The 27,374-nt window shown below is 46.3% G+C and overlaps 1 protein-coding gene across 1 annotated transcript in view; it reads left to right on the top strand.

Annotated features, from left to right (window-relative positions):
* Positions 1 to 20,991, top strand: part of LOC140471398 (coiled-coil domain-containing protein 102A-like) — a 197,431-nt gene extending 176,440 nt beyond the window's left edge. The window contains exons 7-8 of the mRNA XM_072567418.1: positions 18,969 to 19,139; positions 20,842 to 20,991. Coding sequence (XP_072423519.1) covers positions 18,969 to 19,139; positions 20,842 to 20,991 — 321 coding nt within the window. The remainder of the gene's footprint in view (positions 1 to 18,968; positions 19,140 to 20,841) is intronic.
* Positions 20,992 to 27,374: the final 6,383 nt, after the last annotated feature.

Raw genomic sequence — 27,374 nt, 5'->3', positions numbered from 1 at the left:
AATTAATTCCAAGTTGCGTGAATTACTTTATAATAGTCCATCAAAATGTGTTGCAATATTGACACTTTTTTCTGTCAGTATTCAGACTGGAAAAAGACAATGTTGAGGAGAGTGCTGAGATACAGGCTACTAGACCAGACAGGATTGAGGTTCACAAGGAGGAGGTCTAAATCTATTTTCACACTTTCCAGAATTGCTGCGTCCCCTGGGCCGGATGGGATTTATCCTTGGTTTCGCTGGGAAGCCAGGGAGGAGGTTTGAGTCTTTGCTGTTGATATTTGCCATCATTGTCTCCAGGAATAGTTGAGAATGTGGTGCTGGAAATGTACAGAAAGTCAGACAGCATCTGAGAGCCAAGAGGATCAACATTTCAGGCAAAAGTCCTTCATCGTTCCTGATGAACGGCTTCTACCCGAAACGTTGATTCTCCTGCTCCTCAGATGCTGCCTGACCTCCTGTGCATTTCCAGCACCATACTCTTGGCTACGATCTCCAACATCTGCAGTCCTTACTTCCTCTACAGGGATAGTGCCAGAAGATGAGAGGATAACAAATGTTGTCCCTGTTTTGAAGAAGGGGAGTAGAGATAGCCTTGGTAATTATAGACCAGTGACCCTTACTTCGGTTGTGAATAAAGTGTTGGAAAAGGTTATAAGAGAACTTATTGAGTTGACATGTCAGAACTGGCAGTCGATGAGTTGTGCATCCTCGAGTACTTCCAGATACCAACATGCCACAGCGAGAAACCGTAATCACCTCCTCAGGAGACAGACACGAGCTGCAACCGACAGGTACCCTGTGTTGTCCAGTACTTCCCAGGATCCAAAAAAAACGGCACCATGTTCTTCGCAGTCTGCCACACAATATGAATAAGGATGAGCACCTTGACAAGACCTTCCCCACGCTTCCACTTCTCACCTTTAAACACCACCAAATCTCATTGTTCGTAGCAAACTGCCTGGCTTTCAGGACAGCACCATACGACCTTGTCACAGTAGACGGTGCAAGACGTGTCAGCGTTGACACGGATACCACCATTATGCGTGGGGCACCTCCCACTGTGTACGTGGCAGGTACACCTGCAACTCAGCCAATGTTGTCTCCCTAAAAAGCTGTAGGCACGGATGCCCTGAGGCATGGTACAGTGGTGAGACCAAGCAGAGGTTACACCAACGCATAAATGGACAACTTCTGTAAGTTTTTTTATAGATTAGAATCAGTTTGAATATTGTGGCACAGACAGTCTCACGCAGGGCACCTCACACCTTAAATGCATTATCTGGGCCGACGTGACACCAATTGTTAAAGTTCACTTGAGAATATAACTTTACAAAAGTTCTGCAATTTGCATATGAAAGAACTGAAACCAACATCTTCATTCTAAAAAATGGGAGATTTAACAAACAATCCAGGTCTTTTTCAATATATAATTTCAGTTACATTACACTAAACTTTTGCTATATGTTCTTTGTCTTATGATCTTATACTCCACAACCACCTGATGAAGGAGCAGCACTCTGAGCCAGTGCTTCCCAATAAACCTGTTGGACTATAACTTGGTGTGGTGTGATTTTTAACTTTGTCCTCCCCAGTCCAAAGCTGGCACCTCCAAATCATTGAAGGATGAGGGGGTGATAGAAGTTTACAAAATGATGAGAGGCTTGGATAGTTGAAGTCTTTTTTTTCTAGATTAGAAATGGCAACTACTAGGAGACATAGTTTTAAGCGAAACTTGGATAATTTTAAAGATGTGAGAGGCACATATTTTACACAGGCTGTTAAGTATCTGGAATGCAGTCTGAGAGGAGGTGGTGGACACATCTTGACAGATATTTGATTAGGCAGGGAATAGAGGGATACGGACAGCTTAAAGGTAAAAGAGTTTTAGTGTAGAAAAGCATTGTTTGCCTCAACAGTCTTTGGGCTGAAGGGCCTGTTCATGTGCTGTTGGTTGTATCTTTAAAACGCTCTTATATCTCTGTTGTTGACATTATGTGGTCAAATGCAGGCATCCCCTGAGAAGTGATATGAGGATTAATTTGTATTCTTAGCATATGCTCAAAGAGTCAATTAAAGCTCAGTGACTTTTGGATAAACAGCAGACCGTCCATGTAAAACAGGCTTGTTTGCTCAAGAACTGCCGAACTCGACTATAAAGATAAAAAGATTATTCATTTAAGAATGAAGAGGAACTTCCATTTGTGTAGCATAATCATATCCTTCCAATGTCTTTTACAGAGTTTACTGTGATGTAGGAAAAGCAGTAAGTAATTCACTCACAGCAAATTCCCAAAAACAACAATGTGACTTTTGCTGCTTGAAATGCAATTCATTATTCCAACTAATCAAGGATGTTATTCCCCAGAATCAATAAAGAAATTAAATTCCATTTCAATCTATCTCTCACTACACTACTGCTTCAGAAATATATACTCTAATTGGCTGTCTGTCATGGAACCCATCATTAGTAAATGGTAATGGTTAACAAAGGTACATTGCTGAGTTTGGGAAATGCAGTGTGTGTACATTTTAAAGAAAGTCATCGTTCCTCTCATCCTTTGTTCTGTGGGAACAGTCACATAACCAGCAGATCATGGAGCAAAGTAGAGCAGTGGGTTATCACTCAAGAATTTGCCAGTGGGTATTAATTGTCATCATTTCCTGCTTTGGCTGCTCTGTGCTGAGGTCTTCTTTGTGCTTTCAGCATTATTATTTAAAAGCCATATACATTCCATTAGCTCAAGAAAACATAAAAGTTAAGTTGCTTGTAAATATTTTATACAGTTCTTTGGACACATTGACCTTCCAGCTAAACATACACCCAGAGGAGAGATTTCGCTATGAAAAGGAAGGAAGGCTTTCTTGGGCTCCATCGTATTTTTTTTCCTCTGTGGGTTTCATGAACACATGAGCAAACAGGAAAGGGAAAATGTGACTTGAGTGTGATCCTTCAAACGATGTTATGTCACTGCAGCCCTGTGGACTGCAAGGGCATGGATTTATTGTACCCTTCAGCAAACTGGACTGATTTATGTTGTCCAGAAGTTGGCATTTGTATCCTAAAGGCTCCCATTGGACTTAAAACAGATTTTCCCTCTGCAGATGCTGCCTGACTTTCTCCAGCACTTTGTTTTTATTCTCTAACTTCAAGGCGTTGTGTTTTCACTTGAATTGCTATGATCCTCTGCTCCCAAAGTATTACAGCAGCAACATGTTTCCAATCATACAGCTACTGTAATGTAGACAAATAATGCAAGGCGCTTTATAGAGACCACAAACTGGGGGAGGTGGTTCTAAGGGAGGGTCACTGGACTTGAAACATGAACTCTGCTGCCAGACCTGCTGAGTTTCTCCAACAAATTCTGTTCTTGTTTGTTTCAAATCTCTAGCATCGGCAGTTATTTGTTTTAGTTTGGGGGAGGGGTTGCCATTTTTGAGACATGGCGAAAGGCGCAATTGCACGGTGGATTTTCAAGTGAGGAAGGGACCCCAGATGAAAAACCACTGGCGCCGGCACCAGTGGAAGATCAGAACACAGCAGTATTTGAGAACAAAGTTAAAAATCTCACAACACCAAGTTATAGTCCAACAGGTTTATTTGGAAGCACTACCTTTCAGAGCGCTGCTCCTTCATCAGGTGGGTGTGCTCTGAAAGCTCGTGCTTCCAAATAAACCTGTTGGACTATAACCTGGTGTTGCGTGATTTTTAACTTTGTACACCCCAGTCCCACACCGGCATCTCCAAACTCTTTGAGGACAGCATTCTCCAAGTAATACAGGATTTGATGCTAATAAAATTTGTCATGGTGCCAATAATACTGATCCTGTCAGGATAAATCCTGGTTATTGCAATAGTAATAATAGTTGTAGTGTTAGTACCTATCATGGTACCTAGGAGAAAGGTGAGGACTGCAGTTACTGGAGATCAGAGCTGAAAATGTGTTGCTGGAAATGTGCAGCAGGTCAGGCAGCATCCAAGGAACAGGAGAATCGACATTTCGGGCATGAGCCCTTCAGGAATGAGGAGAGTGTGCCAAGCAGGCGAAGATAAAAGGTAGGGAGGAGCGACCTGGGGGACGGGGATTGGAAATGCAATAGGTGGAAGGAGGTTAAAATGAGGGTGATAGGCCGGAGTGGGGGTGGGGGCGGAGAGGTCAGGAAGAAGATTGCAGGTTAAGAAGGCGGTGCTGAGTTCAGGGGTTGGGACTGAGACAAGGTCAGGGGAGGGGAAATGAGGAAACTGGAGAAATCTGAGTTCATCCCTTGTGGTTGGAGGGTTCCTAGACGGAAGATGAGGCGCTCTTCCTCCAGCCGTTGTGTTGCTATGGTTTGGCGATGGAGGAGTCCAAGGACCTGCATGTCCTTGGTGGAGTGGGAGGGGGAGTTGAAGTGTTGAGCCACGGGGTGGTTGGGTTGGTTGGTCCGGGTGTCCCAGAGGTGTTCTCTGAAACGTTCCGCAAGTAGGCGGCCTGTCTCCCCAATATAGAGGAGGCCACATCGGGTGCAGTGGATGCAGTAAATGATGTATGTGGAGGTGCAGGTGAATTTGTGGCTGATATGGAAAGATCCTTTGGGGCCTTGGAGGGAAGTAAGGGGGGAGGTGTGGGCGCAAGTTTTGCATTTCTTGCGGTTGCAGGGGAAGGTGCAGGGGAGGTTGGGTTGGTGGGGGGTGTGGACCTGACGAGGGAGTCATGGAGGGAGTGGTCTTTTTGGAACGCTGATAGGGGAGGGGAGGGGAGGGAAATATATCCCTGGTGGTGGGGTCCGTTTGGAGGTGGCGGAAATGACCACCGATGATACGCTGTATATGGAGGTTGGTGGGGTGGTAGATGAGGACCAGTGGGGTTCTGTCCTGGTGGACCAACAGAACCTTTGACACTCCTGTTCTTATCTGTCAGATAAGGCTTCCTGAATGGGACTGTTAATCTGCTCCAATCAGGGACTCCTATTCTATGACGTCCACCTGGCTGATCAAGTTACAATCACTACATCCCTTCCCTTTGAGTCCAAGGACATAGATTTGATTTTAATTTTGTAGCTCTTCCTGGGGCATTCTAGCCCTGGGTCAGTTTTCTGCAACTCTGCCTCTGATATGAGTGGCATGTAACACACTGTGTAACTCACCTCTTGTGCCCAGACTGTCTCGGAAGAAACTGTCTGGGCACAAGACAGTCATCTGCAAGCAGCGAAGGAGTCGAGGCAGCGACATCCAGCGTGTCCATCTTAGATTCTGAGGTATCTTCAATGCTTGGTAGAGCTGGAGAACTCATGGGTTTTGGAACTGTCAGAAAGGTCGTTGAGCCAGGTACGTTTTGCTCCCACACTGATTGACTTTGCTGCTTTCATATGGTTGACATGCTTATTAAGGACATTTACACCTACCTTAACTATATACGTCACTGGATCTGAGCTCACATCAACCATGCCTCTTGCCCATTATGGGCCATTCCTGTGAGTCCTGCACCAAACTTTGTTCCTGAAGTTAACTGTCTTTCTTGCTTAGTGGAGTCTTGTGTCCAGCATCAATTAGGAACCAGGTTAGTGTTATATGTAGCAAAGCAGTAGGCTGTTTCTTTAAGACTGCCTTCAAAGTTTGGACTCTCATTTTTGCCATACCATTGGATAATGGATGGTATGGAGCTGTCCTTATATGAAGAATACCATTTGACTTTTAGAAATACTTAAATTCTCTGCTGGTATAAATGATAGCTGTTATCTGTGACCAACGCTTCCAGGATTCGATGTGTTGACTCAGAAATCTTTGGACCACATAAGTTGCAAAAAAGCACACTTTGTTGTAATTAAGCCAGCGAGAGATCAATAGTCAATAATCCAGCGTATCAATCCTAGATTTCCCTGAATATGCTAATAATAGATCTCTAATTCTTGGTAAAGCGTTGACATAATTTATACCTTTAATATGCATGATTATCTCGTTTTTGTCCAATTCCCATCATATAATGTTTCTTGTGTTAATTAGGTTCCCATCAGATAATTAATGCATTTAGTGCTATTTCACATAAAATAAACAAAGCTATTAATGTGGTGTTATTTGCGTCACTGCATGTGAATAAGATATTTAAATGTTATTCACTTAGGTTAAACAAAGCAGTTAATATGGTGTCATTTATGTCAAACTGACAATACCTCAGTTACAATCAGTATTCTAGTCATTATGTTAAACCAACTGCCTGGGAAACAGACGGATGCTGGATTATGCCAAGATTTGTGCATTACTTATTCCATTCTCATGGCCACTGTGCTTAGCCATTTTACAAGGCAAGTTATTATTACAGAATGGAGACTTACAAATGGAGGATTTTAGCTATTATTTCCCCACTTCTTTATCATGTGTATTGCAAAAGATGCATGCAGTTTTTCTATCATCATCCCCATGTTTGACAAATTAAATGTATGTACATTCAACCACTTTATATTGATGTCCATAAAGAGCATTAGGCCGAGGAAAGGACCTGCATGGTTGGCGTGTGAAGGAGTCCAGGGTTTACCTGGCCATCCCCACAAATGTGGGGGTGCTGCTGTCAGTAATTTTTGTCCTTGTTGGTATTCTGGGTGGTGTGCCACCAATGCAGTTATGTCTGTATCCAGTCCTTGACGCCTGACATAACTTCTCGCTAGCGTCTTCATTTTGAAAGCTTCTAGATGACCCTGGTGGAGTTCAGCCAGTATCTGGTGGCAACTTTTGTTCGGGACAATCACTCTTGCTCCTCACAATAATAGGCCGTCCTTTACTATGATCCGATCTCTCCAGGTCTAGCAAAGGTTCAGTCCTGAGTGTGACAGTCCCTTTGGTTTCTCCCATCACCACCAGCTGTTTTTGTTTTGCCAGGACCGGATCTTGCTGCATCCAAGTCCGATATTGTCAGCTGTGACTGGAAGACTGTCCAGAAAATGTAAAACCATTATGGACTCTTGCAGCGGTGGTACCAGTGGGAGGCTACTCAATGCATCCATCTTTGCCAGTTGGCTTTCTGGATGGTGTTCCAACCTGTAATTACCTGCACTTCATTCAGCCCACTGCTGAATTCAACCTGAAGCTATGGGCAGCCCTGCTTTGTTCTCTTTAAGTGGACGTGGTCGGATTTTGTGGTCCATTATTATTATAAATTTGTGTGTAAAGAAATTGGGGAACTTTTGGCCTCCAGATATGACTTGCCAAACCTTCATCCTCTCTGAGTATATTTATGCTCTGTACTAGCCAAAGTCCTAGGATCATATGCTACTGAGTGTTCCTCTCCTTTGTGCCACTTATGAGCTAATACCATCCCAATGCTGTATGGAGTGGCATCACATCATTAAATCTCTCTTGGGATCATTGTGTGACAACACCTTAAAGAATGATACCTGTTCACTTCCCTGAAAGCTAGTCCTCATCTGTGCGACTATGTTCAAGGCTGACCTTTTTGTTTTAAAAAAAAGTTGATGAAAGGTGCAAGGATGGAGGCCAGGCTATGAGAACTTTCTGTAATAATTCACCAGCCCAAGGAAAGAGATGGGGGTCGGGGCACCTTTATCTTCCAATGGACGTAAGCAGGTCTTGATCGATGATTCCTTTGCTTTCCAGCCTTCTAATTTCTGCCTGTACTTTTGCCATAAGGCAAATGGTACTGGGTGAGCCTTGCAACATTGTGCAATTGCTTCCTGGTCAACATACAATGAGATGATCTCTCTACCTTCCTGATAAACTTCTGGGTATTTAAAAAGGGCTTCACTCACGCAGCCATTTTCTAATTGAAAAGCATTAAGCTAATCTAGGTGAATATTTCTCAACCATGCATCCCTTGAAGAGTATTAAGGTGGATAAGTCATCTGGTTATTGAGAAAGGCAAGAGAGGAGATTGCTGGGCCCTGACTAAAGAGGTCCTGAAGGACTGGCGAGTAGCTAATGTTGCCCCTCTGTTCAAGAGGGGATGTAGGGATGATCCAAGGAAACTATAGACTGGTGAGCCTCACATCAGTGGTTGGGAAACTATTTGGAAAAGCATAGCCTAACTAGGGATAGTCAGCATGGCTTTGTGTGGGGCAGGTCATGTCTTATTAACTTGATTGTATATTATTTTGAGGAGGTGACAAAGGTGATCGAGGGTAGAGCAGTGAATGTTGTCTACATGGATTTTTGTAAGTCTGTGACAAGGCCCCTCATGGTAGGCTCAACCAGAAGATTAAGATGCAAAAGGGTCCACAGTGATTTGGCCGCTTAAATTCAGAAATAGCTTGCACATAGAAGGCAGGTGATAGTGGTGGAAGGGTATTTTTCTGGCTGTAAGTCCATGACTAGTGGTGTCCTGTAGGGGTCCATTCTGGGACCTTTGCATTTTGTGATATATATTTATATAAATGACTTGGATGAAAATGAAGATTCGTATGCTTGCAGCCAATAGACAATAGGTGCAGGAGTAGGCCATTCTGCCCTTTGAGCCTGCACCACCATTCAATATGATCATGGCTGATCACCAATAAAGATTGGTGGAGTTGTAGATACTGTAGAAGGTTGTCAAAGGTTACAGCAGGATATAAACCAGTTACTGAACTGGGTAGAGAAAGGGTGGATGGAGTTTTATTCAGGTAAGCGTAAGTGTTGCATTTCAGGAAATCAGATGTCATGTCGCAGCTTTGTAAGACTTTGGTTAGGTCAGAGTTAGAATATTGCACTCAGTTCTAAATCCCACATTACAGGAAGGAAGCGGGTGCAGAAGAGGTTTACCAGGATGCTGCCTGGATTAGCAGGTATGAGCTATCAGGAGAGGGCAGAAAAACCTGGGTTGCTTTCTCTGGAGCAGCACAAGCTAAGGGGAGACTTTGCTGGAAGTGTATAAAATTATGAGATGCATAGACAGGGTTGGCAGTCGGAATCTTTTTCCCAGAGTTGAAATGCCTAACACGAGGTAGCAAATTCAAAGGAGCAGGGAGTGGCAGGCTTCTTTTACTGAGACAATGGTAGGAGGCCAATCAAAGTAAGATAGCTAGAGTTTATAGTCTATATGTTCCAATGAGGGTGGAAGGCAAGGTTAGCAGAAATAGGGAACCCTGGATGACACGAGGTGTTGAGACTTTGACCAGAAAAAAGGAAGAGGCATGGTTCAGGTACACATTGCTGGGGTCAAGGGAATCCCTAGAGTTATATCGAGAATCCAGGAGTTTACTGAAGATGGAAATCAGGTGGGTGAAAATGGAGCACGAAATAGCCTTAGCTGAGAAGATTAGGGTGAATCCAATGCGCTTCAAATATATTCAAGGAAAAAGAATAACTAGAGAGAGAGTAGTACATCTCAAAGGACCACATATGTGTGGAAACGCAGGAGATGGGCAAGGCCCTCAATGAATCTTTCTTCTCTGTCTTTAGTGTGGAGAAAGACTTGGGAACTTGGGGAAGTTAGTGGTGATATCTTGGGGACAGTCCATATCAGAGTAGAGGAGGTATTGGACATATTAGAATGTGTGAAGGTGGGTAAACCTCCTGGTCTTGGCCAGATATATACAAGAACCCTGCAAGAGGCTAGAGAAAAAAATTACAGGGGCGCTGGCTGATATTTTTTCACTCGCTAAGGGTGAGGTCCCAGAAGATGAGAGGGTAGCGACTGTTGTGCCCTTATTCAAGAAGGGCTGCAAAGAAAATGTGGCAATGATAGACCGATAAGACTAACGTCTGTGGTAGATAGTTTACTTGAGAAGATTGAGGGATATGATATACATGCACTTGACAAGACAGTGTTTGATTTGGAGTAGTCAGCATAGCTTTGTGTGGGAGATCATATCTCTCAAAGTTTTTAGAATTCTTTGAAGAGACTGGGAATGTTGATGAGGGCAGGACGGGTAAACACAGTCTATATGGACTTCAGTAAGGCTCCACGTGATAAGCTGCTCTGGAAGGTTAGATCGCATGGAATCCAGGGGAGCTGGCAAATTGACTACACAATTGGCTTAATGCTAGGAAGCAGAGGGTAATAAATGGAAGGATTCTTGTGCCTCCGGTTGGTGCTGGGCCCATTATTGTTTATTATCTATATCATTGATTTGGATGAGAATGTACAAGACGTGATTATTAAGTTTGCTGATGCCACTAAAATAATGGACAATGAGGAAGGTTATCAGAAATTGCAGCAGGACCTTGATCCGCTGGGGAAGTGAGCTGAGAAATGGCAACTGGAGTTTAATGTAGATACGTGTGAGGTCTTACGTTTTGGAAAGTCAAATCAAGGTAAGAGTTTCATGGTGAATGGTAGGGCATTAAGGAGTGTAGTGGAACAATAGGGCAGTGAAGAAAGCTTTTGGCACTGAGTATAGAAGTTGGGAAGTTATGCTGTAGTTAAACAGGACGTTGGTGAGGTCACACTTGGATTTTTGTGTTTAGTTTTGGTGACCTTATTATATGATGGTGGTTATTAAACTGGAAAGAGTGCACAAGAAATTTGCACCTGATGAAAGAGCAGCTCTCTGAAAGCTAGTGCTTCTAATTAAACCTGTTGGACTATAACCTGGTGTTGTGTGATGTTTAACTTTGTACACCCCAGTCCAACACTGGCATCTCCAAATCAAGGCAGTCACAATTGCCTGGACTCAAAGGTCTGAGTTATAGGGAGAGGTTGGACAATCTAAGATATTTTCTTTAGAGCATAGGAGACGTGGCCAATCTTTATAAAGGTATATAACATCATGAGAGGCATGGATAGGGTGAATGCACTCAGTCTTTTCCCCAGGGCATCGGTTTAAAGTTAGAGGGGGAAGAATAAAAGGAAATCTGAGGGACAACATTTTAACACCGCCAGTGGTATGCATATGGAATGCCAGATAAAATAGTTAAGGCGGGTACATTAACAACATTTAGACAAATACATGGATAGGAAAGGATTAGAAGGATACGGGCCACTTTCAGGGGATTGGGGCTAATATGGATGGGCATTTTGGCCAGCATGGATCAGTTTGGGCCAAAGGGCCTGTAGGCCTCTGACTATTACATATTGTTCAGAACCATTCGCAAATCCTCAGCCATCCATGTTCAAATGCAACAGGCTTGGGATTGTATCCAATCCTGCGCTGGCAAGTACTTTTCATAAGTACACAACTGCCAGGCTTTGACCTTCACAATTAGGAGAGAGTGAGGACGGCAGGTGCAGAACTGAAGGTTCTGCCCTTCTCCTTTGCTGCTTGACCAGCTGTGCTTTCTCCAGCTCCACTTTTTATCCACCCCATCATCAAGAAGAGACAATCTAACCATCTCCCCTTGACATTCAATGGTGTTACTATCACTGAATTGCCCCACCATCAACATCCTATGGGGTTGTCATTGACCAGAAACTCAGCTGGACTATGTACATAAACACAGTGGCTACAGGTCAGAGGGTAGGAATATTGCAGCGTGTAACTCATCTCCTTTCATAGAAAGCCTATTCAGCATCTACCAGGCACAAGTCAGGAGTGTGATGGGATACTCCCCACTTATCTGGATGACTATAGCTCCAACATCACTCAAGCTTGATACCATCCAGGACAGAGCAGTCTGCTTGATTGGTATTACATCCACAAGCATCTACTCTCTCCACCACCAATGATCAGTGCACTATGTTGCTATTATCTACAACATGCACTGTAGAAATTTATCAAAGATTCTTGCACCTTCCAAACACAAAACCGCTTCCATCAAGAAGGACAAGGGCAGCAGAAAATAAGAACACCAGCACCCTCAGGTTTCCCTCCAAGTCATTCCCCATCCTGAACTTGGAAATGTATCGCCATTCCTTCACTGTCGCTGGGCCAAAACCCTAGAATTCTCTACCAAATGGCATTACAGGTTAACTCCCAGGTAGACTGCAGCAGTTCAAGACGACAGCTCACTACTACCTTCTCAAGGGCAACAATGTATAAATAATAAACACTGGACAGCCAGTGATGCCCGTACCCCACAAATGAGTTTTTTAAAAATCTGTTTCAATTTAGCAAATGCCATAAACACCCCCTTGGCCAAAGCAAATTCAGCAAAACAGATTTGCACACTTGCTATTCCCTGCAGTCCAGGAGAAAATAAACAGAAGACTGAATCTAGTAGCAAAGACAGAACGTGACCTTTTGTAGCAGCAGAGGACGATCTCTGTCTTCAACTCCAAAATCCCAACTTCAACAAATGAAAGTTAAACTGAAACTAAAACTGAAACCTCTGTCAGCCTGACTCCATCCACTCGTGCTTCTTATGTTTACTTTTCAAAAAAAAAGACACCCCAAAGCTCTACTTTCCAGAGAGCAGACTCCTTGGCATTAGTGCATTGAGGAGATGAGTTGGTAGGGCCTGTTCCCACACTGTAGGGAATCTAATCGAATCAAATCTAATCCCAACTCCTATACTGAATATCATTTTTGAACAGGACTCTTCTGGCCCAGGAGGGATCCCAATGATTCAAAAATCTGAATCCTTGCCCACTGCACCGTCACCTCAGCCACTGATTTATTCGCCCTATTTTCTTATCCCTCCTCATGGGAGTCATCCAGAGGTTACTACCTTTTTGAGTTTTAGCTTTTTAACCTCCTACCTAACTTCCTATATCACCTCTGCAAAGCCTTAACCCATTCCCTGTCATTCTTACCAGTGTGTACAAAAACCCCTTGCTTCTCCCTGTCCCCTTTGACAATATGCTGCAATTGATTTTGAGACGTCCTTGATCCTGGCACCAACCAGGGAGACAACATACTAACCTGTAAGCAAGGGGGAGGGTGTCCTAAACAAGGAGGACCATATCTGAGGAGGAGCTTGTGTTCAATGGGGAGGGTGTCCGAAGGGAATACCATAATCACGGGGGAGGGTGTCCAAAGGGAATATTGTTATCAAGGGGGCATGTCCTCAAAAGAGTTTTTTTTTCAAGGGCTTGGGTGTCTGAAGGGGACACTGTAACCAAGGATGAAGGTGTCCGAAGGGAAGCCTGCATCAAGGAAGAGGGTGTCTGAAGGGAGATTGTAATCAAAGGGGAGGGTGTTGAAACTGAAGTCAGAGAGAGAAATTGTGGTCAGAGAGCGTGTTAGAGGGAGAGAGACTGAAGTCACGGTATTACAGGGAGTTTTCAGGGATGGCATGACTGCTAAGCAGAGAGATTTGGTTTGACCACCCCCCCTGCTCCTTCCCTGTCCCACTCCTCCTCCTCTTTCCTGCTCTGCTGTAATCCAGAGAGCCTGTTGGCCAAGAAAGGTGATCTTTGAATTCAACAGTTTATCTCAGACAGCATTGTCACACATGTCACAACCTAGCAGCACAAAGATGTTGCTCGTCATTGCTCAGCTCTTTCATTGATTACAATCTGCTTAATATTAAATAGATTGTATGATATTACAGCAATAAGAATCTGTGTTGGAAACTCCTGATGCAGTTAGGAAACTGTTTACTGTATTTTGCTTTTTTCAAATCCATAGCGCAGAGTCATACAGCAAGGAAACAGACCCTTCGGTCGAACTAATCCATGCCGACCAGAATCCCAAACTAAACCAGACCTACCATCTGCTCCTGGCCTATATCCCTTAAAACCTTTCCTATTCGTATACTTAGCCAAATTTCTTTTAAACATTGTAATTGTACCCACAATTGTGAAGGGATAGAGATGTACTGTACCTTTGAGAGAGAGAGAGAGAGAGAGGAAGCTAGCAAGGACTGACTGAAAGCAGAGTGTCCTGAACAAGGCAAAAATGTAACACCTGGTCGAAACAAACAGCTGGAGTTGTGTTGCCATGGGACAAAAACAAATTCAAATTCGGCCAATCCGTTTAAATTATGCCCCAGATACCAAAATCCAATAAATTTGAATTTTACTGTTTGGGATGATATCAAACCAATGAAATGATTTGATGTTTTGCGGTATAAAACCAGACATTTTGAACAATTAGGAGAAGAACTGCTAAGAAGACCAACAAGTATTGATGGTCGCCAAATATCTCTGAAAGGTACCTGTTCATATGAAAGACCTGAGAGGCAGAATACTGAAGAAAAGACAACAGAGGAAAATCTGCAGAGGAAGGTATAAAGAGAAGATTTGGCTGGCTGGCTGGTTTTGGAATTTGAGGTTTTTTTGTCCATCTTAATCAGGGTTTTTATTGGGTCAGTATTGTAGAGTGGGAGATAAAAGATAGGTTTAAGAGAAAGGAGTTGTAAATAATTGTTTAATATTCTCTTGTGGACTTAAAGAATGAAATTGTTATTTTTTTACTTTAAATAGTGACCTCTGGGATAGTTCTTTGCTTCTCGAATTTTAACAGGCGTGAGGTGAGCTTCTCTGTGTGTCGGGTTTAAATTAACGGAGGGGTTTCCCAGTGTCATAACGCTACTTTCTCAGGATGTTCATTCCACGTGCAAACCACTCTCTGTATGAAAAATTTGCACCTTTTTTTTTTAGAATCCCTCGCCTCTCACCATAAAAATGTGTCTTGAAATCCCCCATCCTAGGGAAAAGGCAACTACCACTAACTCTATCTATACCCCTCATTATTTTATGAATTTCTGTAAGGTCGCCTATCAACCTCCTACCTCCAATTAAAAAAGGCTCGGCCTGCCCAGCCTAATACCTTAAACCTTCCTTATCATTGAGAATTTGATTCTTGTTTTCCTTCAGCATGAATTCATCCAGATGCAATGAAGGATGCAGGAAAAAACATGTATTTTGATAATTCTTTTGCAGGAAAAATATTGGATTAGATGTTCTGAGGTTCACAGGGTATTGTTTGTGCTTTCTGGATAATTCTCTGGGGATTTTACAAGCAGCTTGTCAAAGCACATGATTAGATCTTTGTATGAATGACTACAGGCAATGTCATGTTTGTTCAGTCCCAGTGACTGGAGTTGCTCTATGCAAAATTAACAATTGATTGATTTGCCTCCTAGCTAACTGTAGTTCATAATGTAATTTTAACATTGATCAACTAATTTGAAACTCCAGGCTGTGGTCTGCATTAAAGTTCAATGACTTTCAGTGTAGGTCTAGCTGAGGGCAGTCAGGACATACTTCAAGACTGTAAACCACAGATGGAAAGAGCATTTTATTTCTCTGATACATAAACCACAAGGGACACAGACATTTTTAGAAAGGTTACATGCCAGAGGTTAGAACTCAATGAAAATTTAAGCCTGTAACAAGAACAACTTGGTTTGAAATGTCTCCCAGTGTTTTACACAGTGAATTGCTTTGAACCATAGTGGCTTACTTTGTGGGCCTCTCTGACATCGAGTTCATGTACAGCAAGGTCCTATAAACAGTGCAGAATTTCCCATTGATCTAGAATTCCCAGTGTTGGTTCAGCTGTAATCCTTTCTATTTCATTGCACGTGGGCTGTGCCAATCTCCCACAGTAGTGCAAGAACACAAGGATATTCGCTTGGTCAAACACCCATGCAAATTATATTTTATAGCAATGAAACCAAAAAAGGCATTCATTCTACATTTCAGTTCGAGGATAAGAAGCAACCCAAAGTAAAGAATAATTAACTTGGAGAAAAACCAACCTCAGTGGGGTAACAATAGGTCTTTGTCCAATTAATTGAGACAATTACAAAGTTATTTTTTTCAGCTCAGGAACATCCAGCTCCAGACGTGTGGTAACTTAATGTTAATATGGAAGTACAATTCAACTGTTCGAGAGGGTGGCCATCCATAATTTTTGAAAGTTTGCTAGGAACAACCAATATTTGCAGAAACCTCAGGAAAACCAGTTAAAAACTGAGAGCTCTCCCTTGAAACAAACTGCTTATAACAGGGAAACCGGTTTCTTCAAACAGTGCCATTTGTGGACCACTTAGATGAGGCAAAAGGCAGTGAGGACCAGCAACCTCCCGATCCCGCCAGATGGCATTTCCCTTCAATAAAACCAACAGCACAAATGGGCACGAATGTTGCTGTTTTCAGTGAGACAGAATGAGATGATGCTTCACTTCAAGCTGGTGTTGAGCACCATGTTCCTCCATTTTCCTCTTTGTTTACCACTTTGTGTTAAAAGTCTAACCTCTGCCACATGTTGTAATGGAACAGAGAGCAGTACAGCACAGTGCAGGCCCTTCAGCCCTCGATGTTGTGCCAACCTTTCACCCTGCTCTAAGGTCAAAATAACCCACATTTTTCTTTCATCCATGTCCCTATCCAAATGTCACTTGAATGCCCCTAATGTATTTGAAGGCGTTTGACAAGGTTCCCCATGGGAGACTGATTAGCAAGGTTAGATCTCATGGAATACAGGGAGGACTAGCCATTTGGATACAGAACTGGCTCAAAGGTAGAAGACAGAGGGTGGTGGTGGGAGGGTTGTTTTTCAGACTGGAGGCCTGTGACCAGTGGAGTGCCACAAGGATCGGTGCTGGGCCCTCTACTTTTTGTCATTTACATAAATGATTTAGATGCGAGAGTAAGAGGTATAGTTAGTAAGTTTGCAGATGACACCAAAATTGGAGGTGTAGTGGATAGCGAAGAGGGTTACCTCAGGTTACAACAGGATATGGACCAGATGGGCCAATGGGCTGAGAAATGGCAGATGGAGTTTAATTCAGATAAATGCGAAGTGCTGCATTTTGGGAAAGCAAATCTTAGCAGGACTTATACACTTAATGGTAAGGTCCTAGGGAGTGTTGCTGAACAGAGACCTTGGAGTGCAGGTTCATAGCTCCGTGAAAGTGGAGTTGCAGCTAGATAGGATAGTGAAGAAGGCGTTTGGTATGCTTTCTTTATTGGTCAGAGTATTGAGTACAGGAGTTGGGAGGTCATGTTGCGGCTATACAAGACATTGGTTAGGCCACTTTTGGAACATTGCGTGCAATTCTGGTCTCGTTCCTATCGGAAAGATGTTGTGAAACCTGAAAGCATGAAGAAAAGAGGATGTTGCGAGGAATTGAGCTAAAGGGAGAGGCTGAACAGGCTGGGGCGGTTTTCCCTGGAGCGTCGGAGGTTGAGGGGTGACCTTCTAGAGGTTTACAAAATTATGAGGGGCATGGACAGGATAAATAGACAAAGTCTTTTCCCTGGGGTCGGGGAGTCCAGAACTAAAGGGAATAGGTTTAGGGTGAGAGGGGAAAGATATAAAAGAGACCTAAGGGGCAACTTTTTCACACAGAGGGTGGTACGTGTATAGAATGAGCTGCCAGAAGAAATGGTGGAGGCTGGTACAATTGCAGCATTTAAGAGGCATCTAGATGGGTATATGAATGGGAAGGGTTTGGAGGGATATGGGCCGGGCACTGGCAGGTGGGACTAGATTGGGTTGAGATATCAGGTTGGCATGGACGGGTTGGACCAAAAGGGTCTGTTTCTATGCTGTACATCTCTATGACTCTATGACTGTACCACCATTGCTGGCAGTGCATTCCACACACCTTCCACACTCTGTGTAAAGAACCTACCTCTGACATCTCCCCTGAGAGCCTCTTTTCCTCGATGGTGATGGCTAGCTTTAAATTGAGGGGTAATAGATGTCATAGGTATGTTCTTTACTCCGAGTGTAGTAAGGGTGTGGAATGCCCTGCCTGCAGCAGTAGTGAATTCGCCAACATTAAGGGTATTTAAATGGTCACTGGATAAACATATGGATGATAATGGCATAGTGTAGGTTAGATGGGGTTTGGATTTGTTTCACAGGTTGGCACAATATCAAGGGCCAGAGGGCCTGCACTGCGCTGTAATGTTCAATGTTATAAACCTTTCTTCAAATAATGCCCTTAAAATAATGCCCCCTCATGCTAGCCATTTCCTGGGAATAGTCTCTGGTTATCCACTCTATCTATGCCTGTCATCATCTTATACACTTCTATCAAGTCACCGCTCATCTTTCTTCACTCCAATGAGAAAAGCCCTAGATCCCTCAACCTTTCTTCATAAGACATGCTCTCCAGTCCTGGTAAATCTCCTCTGCACCCTGTCTAAAGCTTCCACATCCTTCCGATAATGTGGTGATCAGAACTGAACACAATATTCCAAGTGTGGTCTAACCAGAGCTTTATAGAGCTGCAGCATAACCTCATGGCTCTTAAACTCAATCCCCCTGCTAATGAAAACCAACACATTCAACTTAACAACACTATCAACTTGGGTGGCAACTTAATGGATCTGTGGACGTGGACCCTAAAATCCCTCTGTTCCTCCACACTGCTAACAATCCTGCCTTTAACCCTGTATTTTGCATTCAAATTTGACCTTCCAAAGTGAATCACTTCAGACTTTTCCCGGTTGAACACCATCTGCCACTTCTCAGTCCACCTCTGCATCCTTTCAGTGTCCTGTTGCAACCTACAATAGCCCTCTACACTGTCCACCACTCCACCAATCTTCGTGTCATGAGCAAACTTACTAACCCACCCTTCCACTTCTTCATCCAAGTCATATATAAAAATCACAAAGAGCAGAGGTCCCAGAGCCGATCCCTGGGAACAGCACTGGTCACTGAGCACCAGGCTGAATACTGTCCATGTACTTCCCACCCTCTGTCCTCTCTGGGCCAGCCAATTCTGTATCCAGACAGCCAGATTTCCCTTTATTCCATGCTTCCTTACTTTCTGAGCAAGCCTACCACGGGGAACCTTATCAAACACCTTGCTAAAATCAATATTCACCACATCCACTGCTTTTGTGTTTTGTCACATCCTCGAAAAATTCAGTAAGGCTTCTGAGGCATCCCTCTCAAAGTCTCACAAACATAAATCTTTTTTTCTAAACTCTGCATTATTGTCTCTTGTATTTTTGAGAAATCGTGCTGTGCAGTGGGGGGTGGGGGGGGGGTTTCGGAGGAAGGAATGAGAATTTTGGTATGTTGTTTAGTTCTGACTGTGGCATTGGTGGGTCAATCAGAACAGTGCACTTAATGCAATCAGGAGGACTCTTGTGGGTGATAGTGCTCTGCAGACCACACTCTTGAGTCCCACTAACCACTAGGCTACTGTAAGCAATGTTAATTTGTTGGTACTCAAGCTCTGAATTGCTTATTGTATTGTTTATTTGGTGCAGGAATTGTCTGATCTCAGGCACATCCATGCCAAGCTAAAGAAGCAGTACCAAGAAAAGATGGCTGAGCTGGCACATGCAAACAGAAGAGTCGAACAGCACGAAGCCGAAGTGAAGAAACTGCGCCTTCGAGTAGAAGAGTTAAAGAAGGAGTTGGCCCAGGCAGAGGATGAGGTATGCCTTCTTACATTATCTAGATTTCTGGAGGGACTGAGGGATGCCATAAGGAACTCAGCTGCTTAAAAATGTTGGAAAAGCTGAATTGGTAAGGCAGTCTGAGAGAATATTCCGAGAGAACATTTATTAAAAGACTTGCCGCCTTACTGAAATGATCACATTTCTCACTTGTTAGGCGAGGTTTCTCTCACTTCCAGATGTCCTGAATAATGGAGAATAGCCTCCTATGTCTGTAGAGACCTCTACCAATTGTACTGTGAGCAGTACAGAGATCACTAACCACTAACAGGGGTCAAGATGTTCGTATGGACCATGAGCAGTCATGCCTCAAGCTCTCAAATTATAGCTGGTTATCTTAACAGAGCACAGCAAATGCACTGATCCCATGTGCAAAATGACTAATTGCCAAACCGTGTTGTGACCAATTGTTCCCTCCGGAAAGCCTGGAAACACTGAATTTACTCCAAGAATTACACAGTCTATGTTGTCCTATTGCCGTTTTGAATCACTGGTACCAGAATTTGATCATCATTTTGATGATTTGGCTCTTGTGTGCATTCTGCATCATGCTATTTACTCACAAGCTACACACCTGTCTGATGCAAACAGATAGTCTTCATTGTGGCTCTCCAGATGGAAACAAATGAAATATTGTAGGAAGATCTTGGATTCCAGGCTCAGATAGTTCTGTTCCCAGCAGAAGGCAAGGAGATAACCATGATCTCAGCTCATTTCCATAGCATGGCAAAGCAGCAGACTCCTTCATGGTGCAGACTTCCTCGGTGAACATCAAACCTGTCGAAAAAAGTATCAGTGTTCATCAGAATGGTTTCATGTACGTTATTCAGCTAATCCTTCTGTCCCTCTGCAATCAGGGATATTTCTCCTGGTCCTCACTGCTGCTGATCAGATTTTTATTTCAGTTTAAGAAAAGGTGTCATTAACAATGTAGCACAGTGTATATAACCTGGCATGAGGAGTGTCGAGGGTTTCCTGTTCTGTAGAACATAGCTACGTCAGGGACAGGGGAGATAAGGAAGGGAGGATCCCTTTCCTGCAAAAACAAAACTCCGTGAACCAGTGGATTTTACAATGGTTTCCTAAAGGTTACCATCACAGTCTTAGTTCAGTACACTCATGGAAATATATCGTTCTCACATAGTTCCCCATAGCACTCACTGTAAAATATTACTCACTCATGAGTCCACTTGTCCAATGCACTCACTGTAATATATAATTCTGAATGGTTCCCTGTGTCCAGATCTCATTGCTAAATATCATTCTCGCACAGTTCCTAGTGGCCAGTGTCTCACACTTCTATATTATTGTATAATAGTTCCCTGTGTCTAGTTCTCTCATTATTATGTAACTTTCTGCCATGGTTCAGGTGGGGATTCCTCACTGGGCCTGAGATTCTCTCCAGAGATGCTGCCAAACCTGCTGAGATTTTCTAGCAATTTCTGTTTTTGCTAAAGGGTTATTCTGTGGCTGTGCCTGCAAGTCCTAGTCTCTGCTACTAGGGGAACATCTTATCAACATCCCTCTATCCGTATTCTGTAAGTTTCAATGAGATTTCTCCTCATCCTCCTAAACTCCACCGAATGAATATAAACCCAGCATTCTCAACTGCTCCTCGTATGACAAACCCTTAATTCCCAGGATTTTTGTGAACCTCTTTTGGAACCCCCTCTTTTGTTAGATGTTTGGCCCAAACTGCTCTCAATATTGCAAATGCGGTCTGGCCAGAACCTCAGCAGTACGTCCCTGCTCTCTTGAAATGAATGCTAAGATTGCATTTGTCATCCTAACTGTCAACTGGGCCTGCATGTTAACCTTAAGAAAATCTTGAACGAGGATTCCCAAGTACTTCTGTGCTTCAGATTTCCAAAATCTTTCCCCGTTTAGAGTCTATGTCTCTATTCTTCCTTCGAAAGTGCATAATCTCTCACTTTTTCACATTGTATCAATCTGCCACTTCATTGCACACTATCCTAATCTATTCAAGTCTGTCCCACTTCCTCAACACGACCTGTCCCTTCATCAGTTTTTGTGAGACTTAGCCTTGGGTTCCTTCATCCAGACCGTTCATATATAGCGTGAATAAAACACTGACTCTGACAGAACTCTATGAGTCACCGGCTCCCCTCCTGAAAAAGACTCCTTTGTCCCTACTCTCTGCCTGTCAGCCAATCCTCTATCCATGCCAGTACATTGTGCCTAATACCATGGGCAACCTTGTCAAAGGCCTTCGGGAAATCCAAATAGAACTCATCCACTGACTCTCCTTTGAGGAGGTAACAAGCAAATTAGACCATGTATTCGACAGATCTTTCAAGACGTGACCTCCCTTTTACACAGCCATGCTGACTCAGCCCTATTTACTGTGTTCCAATTTCGCGCTTAACAATGGACACGAAAATCTTACCGATGACCAAGACTAACTGGCTCGAATTTCCCATCTTCAGTCTCTCTCCCTCATTGAACAAATGAGTTACACTATTTTCCAATCCTCTGGGACACTGCCTGACTCCAGTGATTCCTGAAAAATCAGCACTAATGCCTCAACAACCTCGTCCGCTATCTCCTTCAGAACTCTAGGTTTATAGTCCACCTGGTCTGGTTGATAGATCCACCTTCAGATTTTTCAGCTTTCACACTACCTTCTCCTTAGTGTTGGCCACTACACTACCCAACTCTCTTCAAAATCTACTGGTGTCTTGCTCTTTGAAGACTGATGCGAATTCAGTTCCTCTGCAGTTTTGTTGTTCCCCACTACTACTGCACCTGCCTCATTTTCCAGTGGTCCAATATCTACTCTTGTGTCTTTCTGTCTGTCACTCTCTCTCGCACTCACTGTCTCTGACTTTCTCACTCACTCTCTCTGAAACACTCGCTCACTCACTCTCACTCTCATGCTCTCACACGTTCTGTCACTCACGCTCTCTCTCGCGCTCTCTCTCGCGCGCTCTCTCTCGCGCTCTCACTCTCTCTCACGCGCTCTCTCTCACTCTCTCTGACTCTCGATCACTCTCGATTTCTCTCTCTTTCTCACTCTGACTCTCTCACTTTCTCTGACTCTCACTCTCTCTGACTCACTTTCTCTCACTTTCTCTCACTCTCACTTTCTCTCACTCTCTCTCTATCTTTCTCTCTCTCACTCTCTTACCCATTCTCTCTCACGCTCACGCACTCTCTCGCTCTCTCTCACTCTCTCTCATGTTCACTCTCTCACTCTCTCTGACTCTCATTCTCACTTTCTCTCATTCTCTCACTCTCAATCACTCTTGAGCTCGCTCGATCTCACTCGATCTCGCTCGATCTCTCTCTCTCTGACTCCCTCACACTCTGATTCTCACTCTCTCTTTCACTCTCGCTCTCACTCTCGCTCTCACCCTCGCTCTCACCCTCGCTCTCACCCTCGCTCTCACCCTCGCTCTCACCCTCGCTCACACCCTCGCTCACACCCTCTCGCTTACTCTCACTCACTCTTTCTCTCTCACTCTTTCTCTCTCAATCTTTCTCTCTCGCACTCTCTCGCTCTCGCATGTTCACTCTCTCACTCTCGATCACGCACAATCACGCTCGATCTCGCTTGATCTCTCTCTCTCTCTGACTCCCTCACTCTCTCTGATTCTCACTCTCTCTGATTCTCACTCTCTCTGATTCTCACTCTCTCTGATTCTCACTCTCTCTGATTCTCACTCTCTCTGATTCTCACTCTCTCTGATTCTCACTCTCTCTGATTCTCACTCTCTCGTGTTCTCACTCTCTCGTGTTCTCACTCTCTCGTGTTCTCTCTCTCGTGTTCTCTCTCTCGTGTTCTCTCTCTCTCGTTCTCTCTCTCTCGTTCTCTCTCTCTCGTTCTCTCTCTCTCGTTCTCTCTCTCTTTCTCTCTCTTTCTCTTACTCTCTCGCACTCTCTCTCGCACTCTCTCTCGCACTCTCTCGCGCACTCTCTCTCGCACTCTCTCGCACTGACTCACGCTCACTGACTCACGCTCACTGACTCCCTCTCTCTCTCCCTCTCTCTCTCCCCCTCTCTCCCCCTCTCTCCCCCTCTCTCTCCCTCTCTCTCCCGCGCTCTCTCGCTCTCGCGCTCGCTCTCACACTCACCTTCTCTCTGAGTCTCGTTCTTTCTTGCTCTCTCTCACTTTCTCTCTCACTTTCTCACTCACTCTCTCGCTCTCTCTCTCATTCACTCTCATTCACTCTCATTCACTCTCACTCTCTCTCACTCTCACTCTCTCACACCCTCTCTCGCACTCACGCTCACTGACTCAAGCTCACTGACTCACGCTCACTGACTCACCCTCTCTCTCCCTCTCTCTCCCTCTCTCTCCCTCTCTCTCCCTCTCTCTCCCTCTCTCACCCTCCCTCTCGCTCCCTCTCGCTCCCTCTCGCTCCCTCTCGCTCCCTCTCGCTCCCTCTCGCTCCCTCTCGCTCCCTCTCGCTCCCTCTCGCTCCCTCTCGCTCCCTCTCGCGCTCTCTCGCTCTCACACTCACCTTCTCTCTGAGTCTCGATCTTTCTCGCTCTCTCTCACTCTCTCTCGCACCCTCTCTCGCACCCTCTCTCGCACCCTCTCTCTCTCCCTCTCTCTCTCCCTCTCTCTCTCCCTCTCTCTCTCCCTCTCTCGCACCCTCTCTCGCACCCGCTCTTGCACCCTAACGCACACTCTCGCTCTCACTGACTCACCCTCACTCACCCTGTCCCTCTCCCTCTCCCTCTCCCTCTCCCTCTCTCTCTCGCTCGCTCGCTCTCGTTCTCTCTCACACTCAGCTTCTCTCTGGCTCTCTCTGACTCTTGCTCTTTCTCGCTCGCTCTCACTTTCTCTCTCTTTCACTCTCTCACTCTCTCTCTCCCTCTCGCTCTCCGTCTCGCTCTCCCTCTCGCTCTCCCTCTCACCCTCTGGCTTTCTCCCTCTCGGTCTCCCTCTCCCTCTCCTCTCCCTCTCTCCCTCTCTCCCTCTCCCTCCCTCTCTCCCCCTCTCCCCCTCTCCCCCTCTCCCTCTCTCCCTCTCTCCCTCTCTCCCTCCCTGGCTCTCTCCCTGGCTCTCTCCCTGGCTCTCTCCCTGGCTCTCTCCCTGGCTCTCTCCCTGGCTCTCTCGCACTCTCTCGCACTCTCTCGCACTCTCTCGCACTCTCTCGCACTCTCTCGCACTCTCTCGCACTCTCTCGCACTCTCTCGCACTCTCTCGCACTCTCTCGCACTCTCTCGCACTCTCTCGCACTCTCTCGCACTCTCTCGCACTCTCTCGCACTCTCTCGCACTCTCTCGCACTCTCTCGCACTCTCCACTCTCACTCTCTCTCTCTCACTCTCTCTCCCACTCCCACTCCCACTCCCACTCCCACTCCCCCTCTCTCACTCTCTCTCCCACTCCCCCTCTCCCACTCCCCCTCTCCCACTCCCCCTCTCCCACTCCCCCTCTCCCACTCCCCCTCTCCCACTCCCCCTCTCCCACTCCCCCTCTCCCACTCCCCCTCTCCCACTCCCCCTCTCCCACTCCCCCTCTCCCACTCCCCCTCTCCCACTCCCCCTCTCCCACTCCCCCTCTCCCACTCCCCCTCTCCCACTCCCCCTCTCCCACTCCCCTCTCCCACTCCCCCTCTCCCACTCCCCCTCTCCCACTCCCCTCTCCCACTCCCCCTCTCCCACTCCCCCTCTCCCACTCCCCCTCTCCCACTCCCCCTCTCCCACTCCCCCTCTCCCACTCCCCCTCTCCCACTCCCCCTCTCCCACTCTCTCTCCCACTCTCTCTCCCACTCTCTCTCCCACTCTCTCTCCCACTCTCTCTCCCACTCTCTCTCCCACTCTCTCTCCCACTCTCTCTCCCACTCTCTCTCCCACTCTCTCTCCCACTCTCTCTCCCACTCTCTCTCCCACTCTCTCTCCCACTCTCTCTCCCACTCTCTCTCCCACTCTCTCTCCCACTCTCTCTCCCACTCTCTCTCCCACTCTCTCTCCCACTCTCTCTCCCACTCTCTCTCCCACTCTCTCTCCCACTCTCTCTCCCACTCTCTCTCCCACTCCCTCTCCCACTCCCACTCCCTCTCCCACTCCCTCTCCCTCGCTCGCTCTCTCGCTCGCTCTCTCTCTCACACACTCTCACACTCTCACGATCTCACTCTCTCACTCCCTTTCTCTCTCACTCTCACTCGCACTCTCTCGCACTCTCTCGCACTCTCTCGCACTCTCTCGCTCTCTCTCGCACTCTCTCGCACTCTCTCGCACTCTCTCGCATTCTCTCGCACTCTCTCGCTCTCTCTCGCTCTCTCTCGCTCTCTCTCGCACTCTCTCGCACACTCTCACTCTCTCACTCTCTCTCTCGCTTGCTCTCGTTCTCTCTCACACTCAGCTTCTCCCTGGCTCTCTCTGACTCTTGCTCTTTCTCGCTCGCTCTCACTTTCTCTCTCTTTCACCCTCTCCCTCTCCCTCTCCCTCTCCCTCTCCCTCTCCCTCTCGCTCTCGCTCTCTGGCTCTCTGGCTCTCTGGCTCTCTCCCTCTCCCTCTCCCCCTCTCCCTCTCCCTCTCCCTCTCCCTCTCCCTCTCCCTCTCCCTCTCCCTCTCTCTCTGGCCCTCTGGCCCTCTGGCCCTCTGGCCCTCTCCCTCTCCCTCTCCCTCTCCCTCTCCCTCTCCCTCTCGCTCTCGCTCTCGCTCTCGCTCTCCGTCTCCGTCTCCCTCTCCCTCTCCCTCTCCCTCTCCCTCTCCCTCTCGCTCTCGCTCTCGCTCTCGCTCTCGCTCTCGCTCTCCCTCTCGCTCTCTGGCTCTCTCCCTCTCGCTCTCTGGCTCTCTCCCTCCCTGGGCTCTCTCCCTGGCTCTCTCCCTGGCTCTCTCCCTGGCTCTCTCCCTGGCTCTCTCCCTGGCTCTCTCCCTGGCTCTCTCCCTGGCTCTCTCCCTGGCTCTCTCCCTGGCTCTCTCCCTGGCTCTCTCCCTCGCTCTCTCCCTCGCTCTCTCCCTCGCTCTCTCCCTCGCTCTCTCCCTCGCTCTCACCCTCGCTCTCACCCTCGCTCTCACCCTCGCTCTCACCCTCGCTCTCACCCTCGCTCTCACCCTCGCTCTCACCCTCGCTCTCACCCTCGCTCTCACCCTCGCTCTCACCCTCGCTCTCACCCTCGCTCTCACCCTCGCTCTCACCCTCGCTCACACCCTCGCTCACACCCTCGCTCACACCCTCTCGCTTACTCTCACTCACTCTTTCTCTCTCACTCTTTCTCTCAATCTTTCTCTCTCGCACTCTCTCGCTCTCGCATGTTCACTCTCTCACTCTCGATCACGCACAATCACGCTCGATCTCGCTTGATCTCTCTCTCTCTCTGACTCCCTCACTCTCTCTGATTCTCACTCTCTCTGATTCTCACTCTCTCTGATTCTCACTCTCTCTGATTCTCACTCTCTCGTGTTCTCTCTCTCGTGTTCTCTCTCTCGTGTTCTCTCTCTCGTGTTCTCTCTCTCGTGTTCTCTCTCTCGTGTTCTCTCTCTCTTTCTCTTACTCTCTCTTACTCTCTCTTACTCTCTCTTACTCTCTCGCACTCTCTCTCGCACTGACTCACGCTCACTGACTCACGCTCACTGACTCACGCTCACTGACTCACGCTCACTGACTCACGCTCACTGACTCACGCTCACTGACTCACGCTCACTGACTCACGCTCACTGACTCCCTCTCTCTCTCCCTCTCTCTCTCGCTCTCGCGCTCGCTCTCACACTCACCTTCTCTCTGAGTCTCGCTCTTTCTCGCTCTTTCTCGCTCTCTCTCACTTTCTCTCTCACTTTCTCTCTCACTTTCTCACTCACTTTCTCACTCACTCTCTCGCTCTCTCTCTCATTCACTCTCATTCTCACACACTCTCTCTCACTCTCACTCTCTCACACCCTCTCTCGCACTCACGCTCACTGACTCACGCTCACTGACTCACGCTCACTGACTCTCCCTCTCTCTCCCTCTCTCTCCCTCTCTCGCTCCCTCTCGCTCCCTCTCGCTCCCTCTCGCTCCCTCTCGCTCCCTCTCGCGCTCTCTCTCGCTCTCACACTCACCTTCTCTCTGAGTCTCGCTCTTTCTCGCTCTCTCTCTCACTCTCTCTCTCCCTCTCTCTCTCCCTCTCTCTCTCCCTCTCTCTCTCCCTCTCTCGCACCCTCTCTCGCACCCGCTCTTGCACCCTAACGCACACTCTCGCTCTCACTGACTCACTCTCACTCACCCTGTCCCTCTCCCTCTCCCTCTCCCCCTCCCTCT

Source organism: Chiloscyllium punctatum, unplaced genomic scaffold, assembly GCF_047496795.1.
Source record: "Chiloscyllium punctatum isolate Juve2018m unplaced genomic scaffold, sChiPun1.3 scaffold_72, whole genome shotgun sequence".
NCBI classification, from domain to species: Eukaryota; Metazoa; Chordata; class Chondrichthyes; order Orectolobiformes; family Hemiscylliidae; genus Chiloscyllium; species Chiloscyllium punctatum.
Note: the sequence above shows the minus strand (reverse complement) of the source record. Positions and strands in the feature narration are given on the sequence as shown.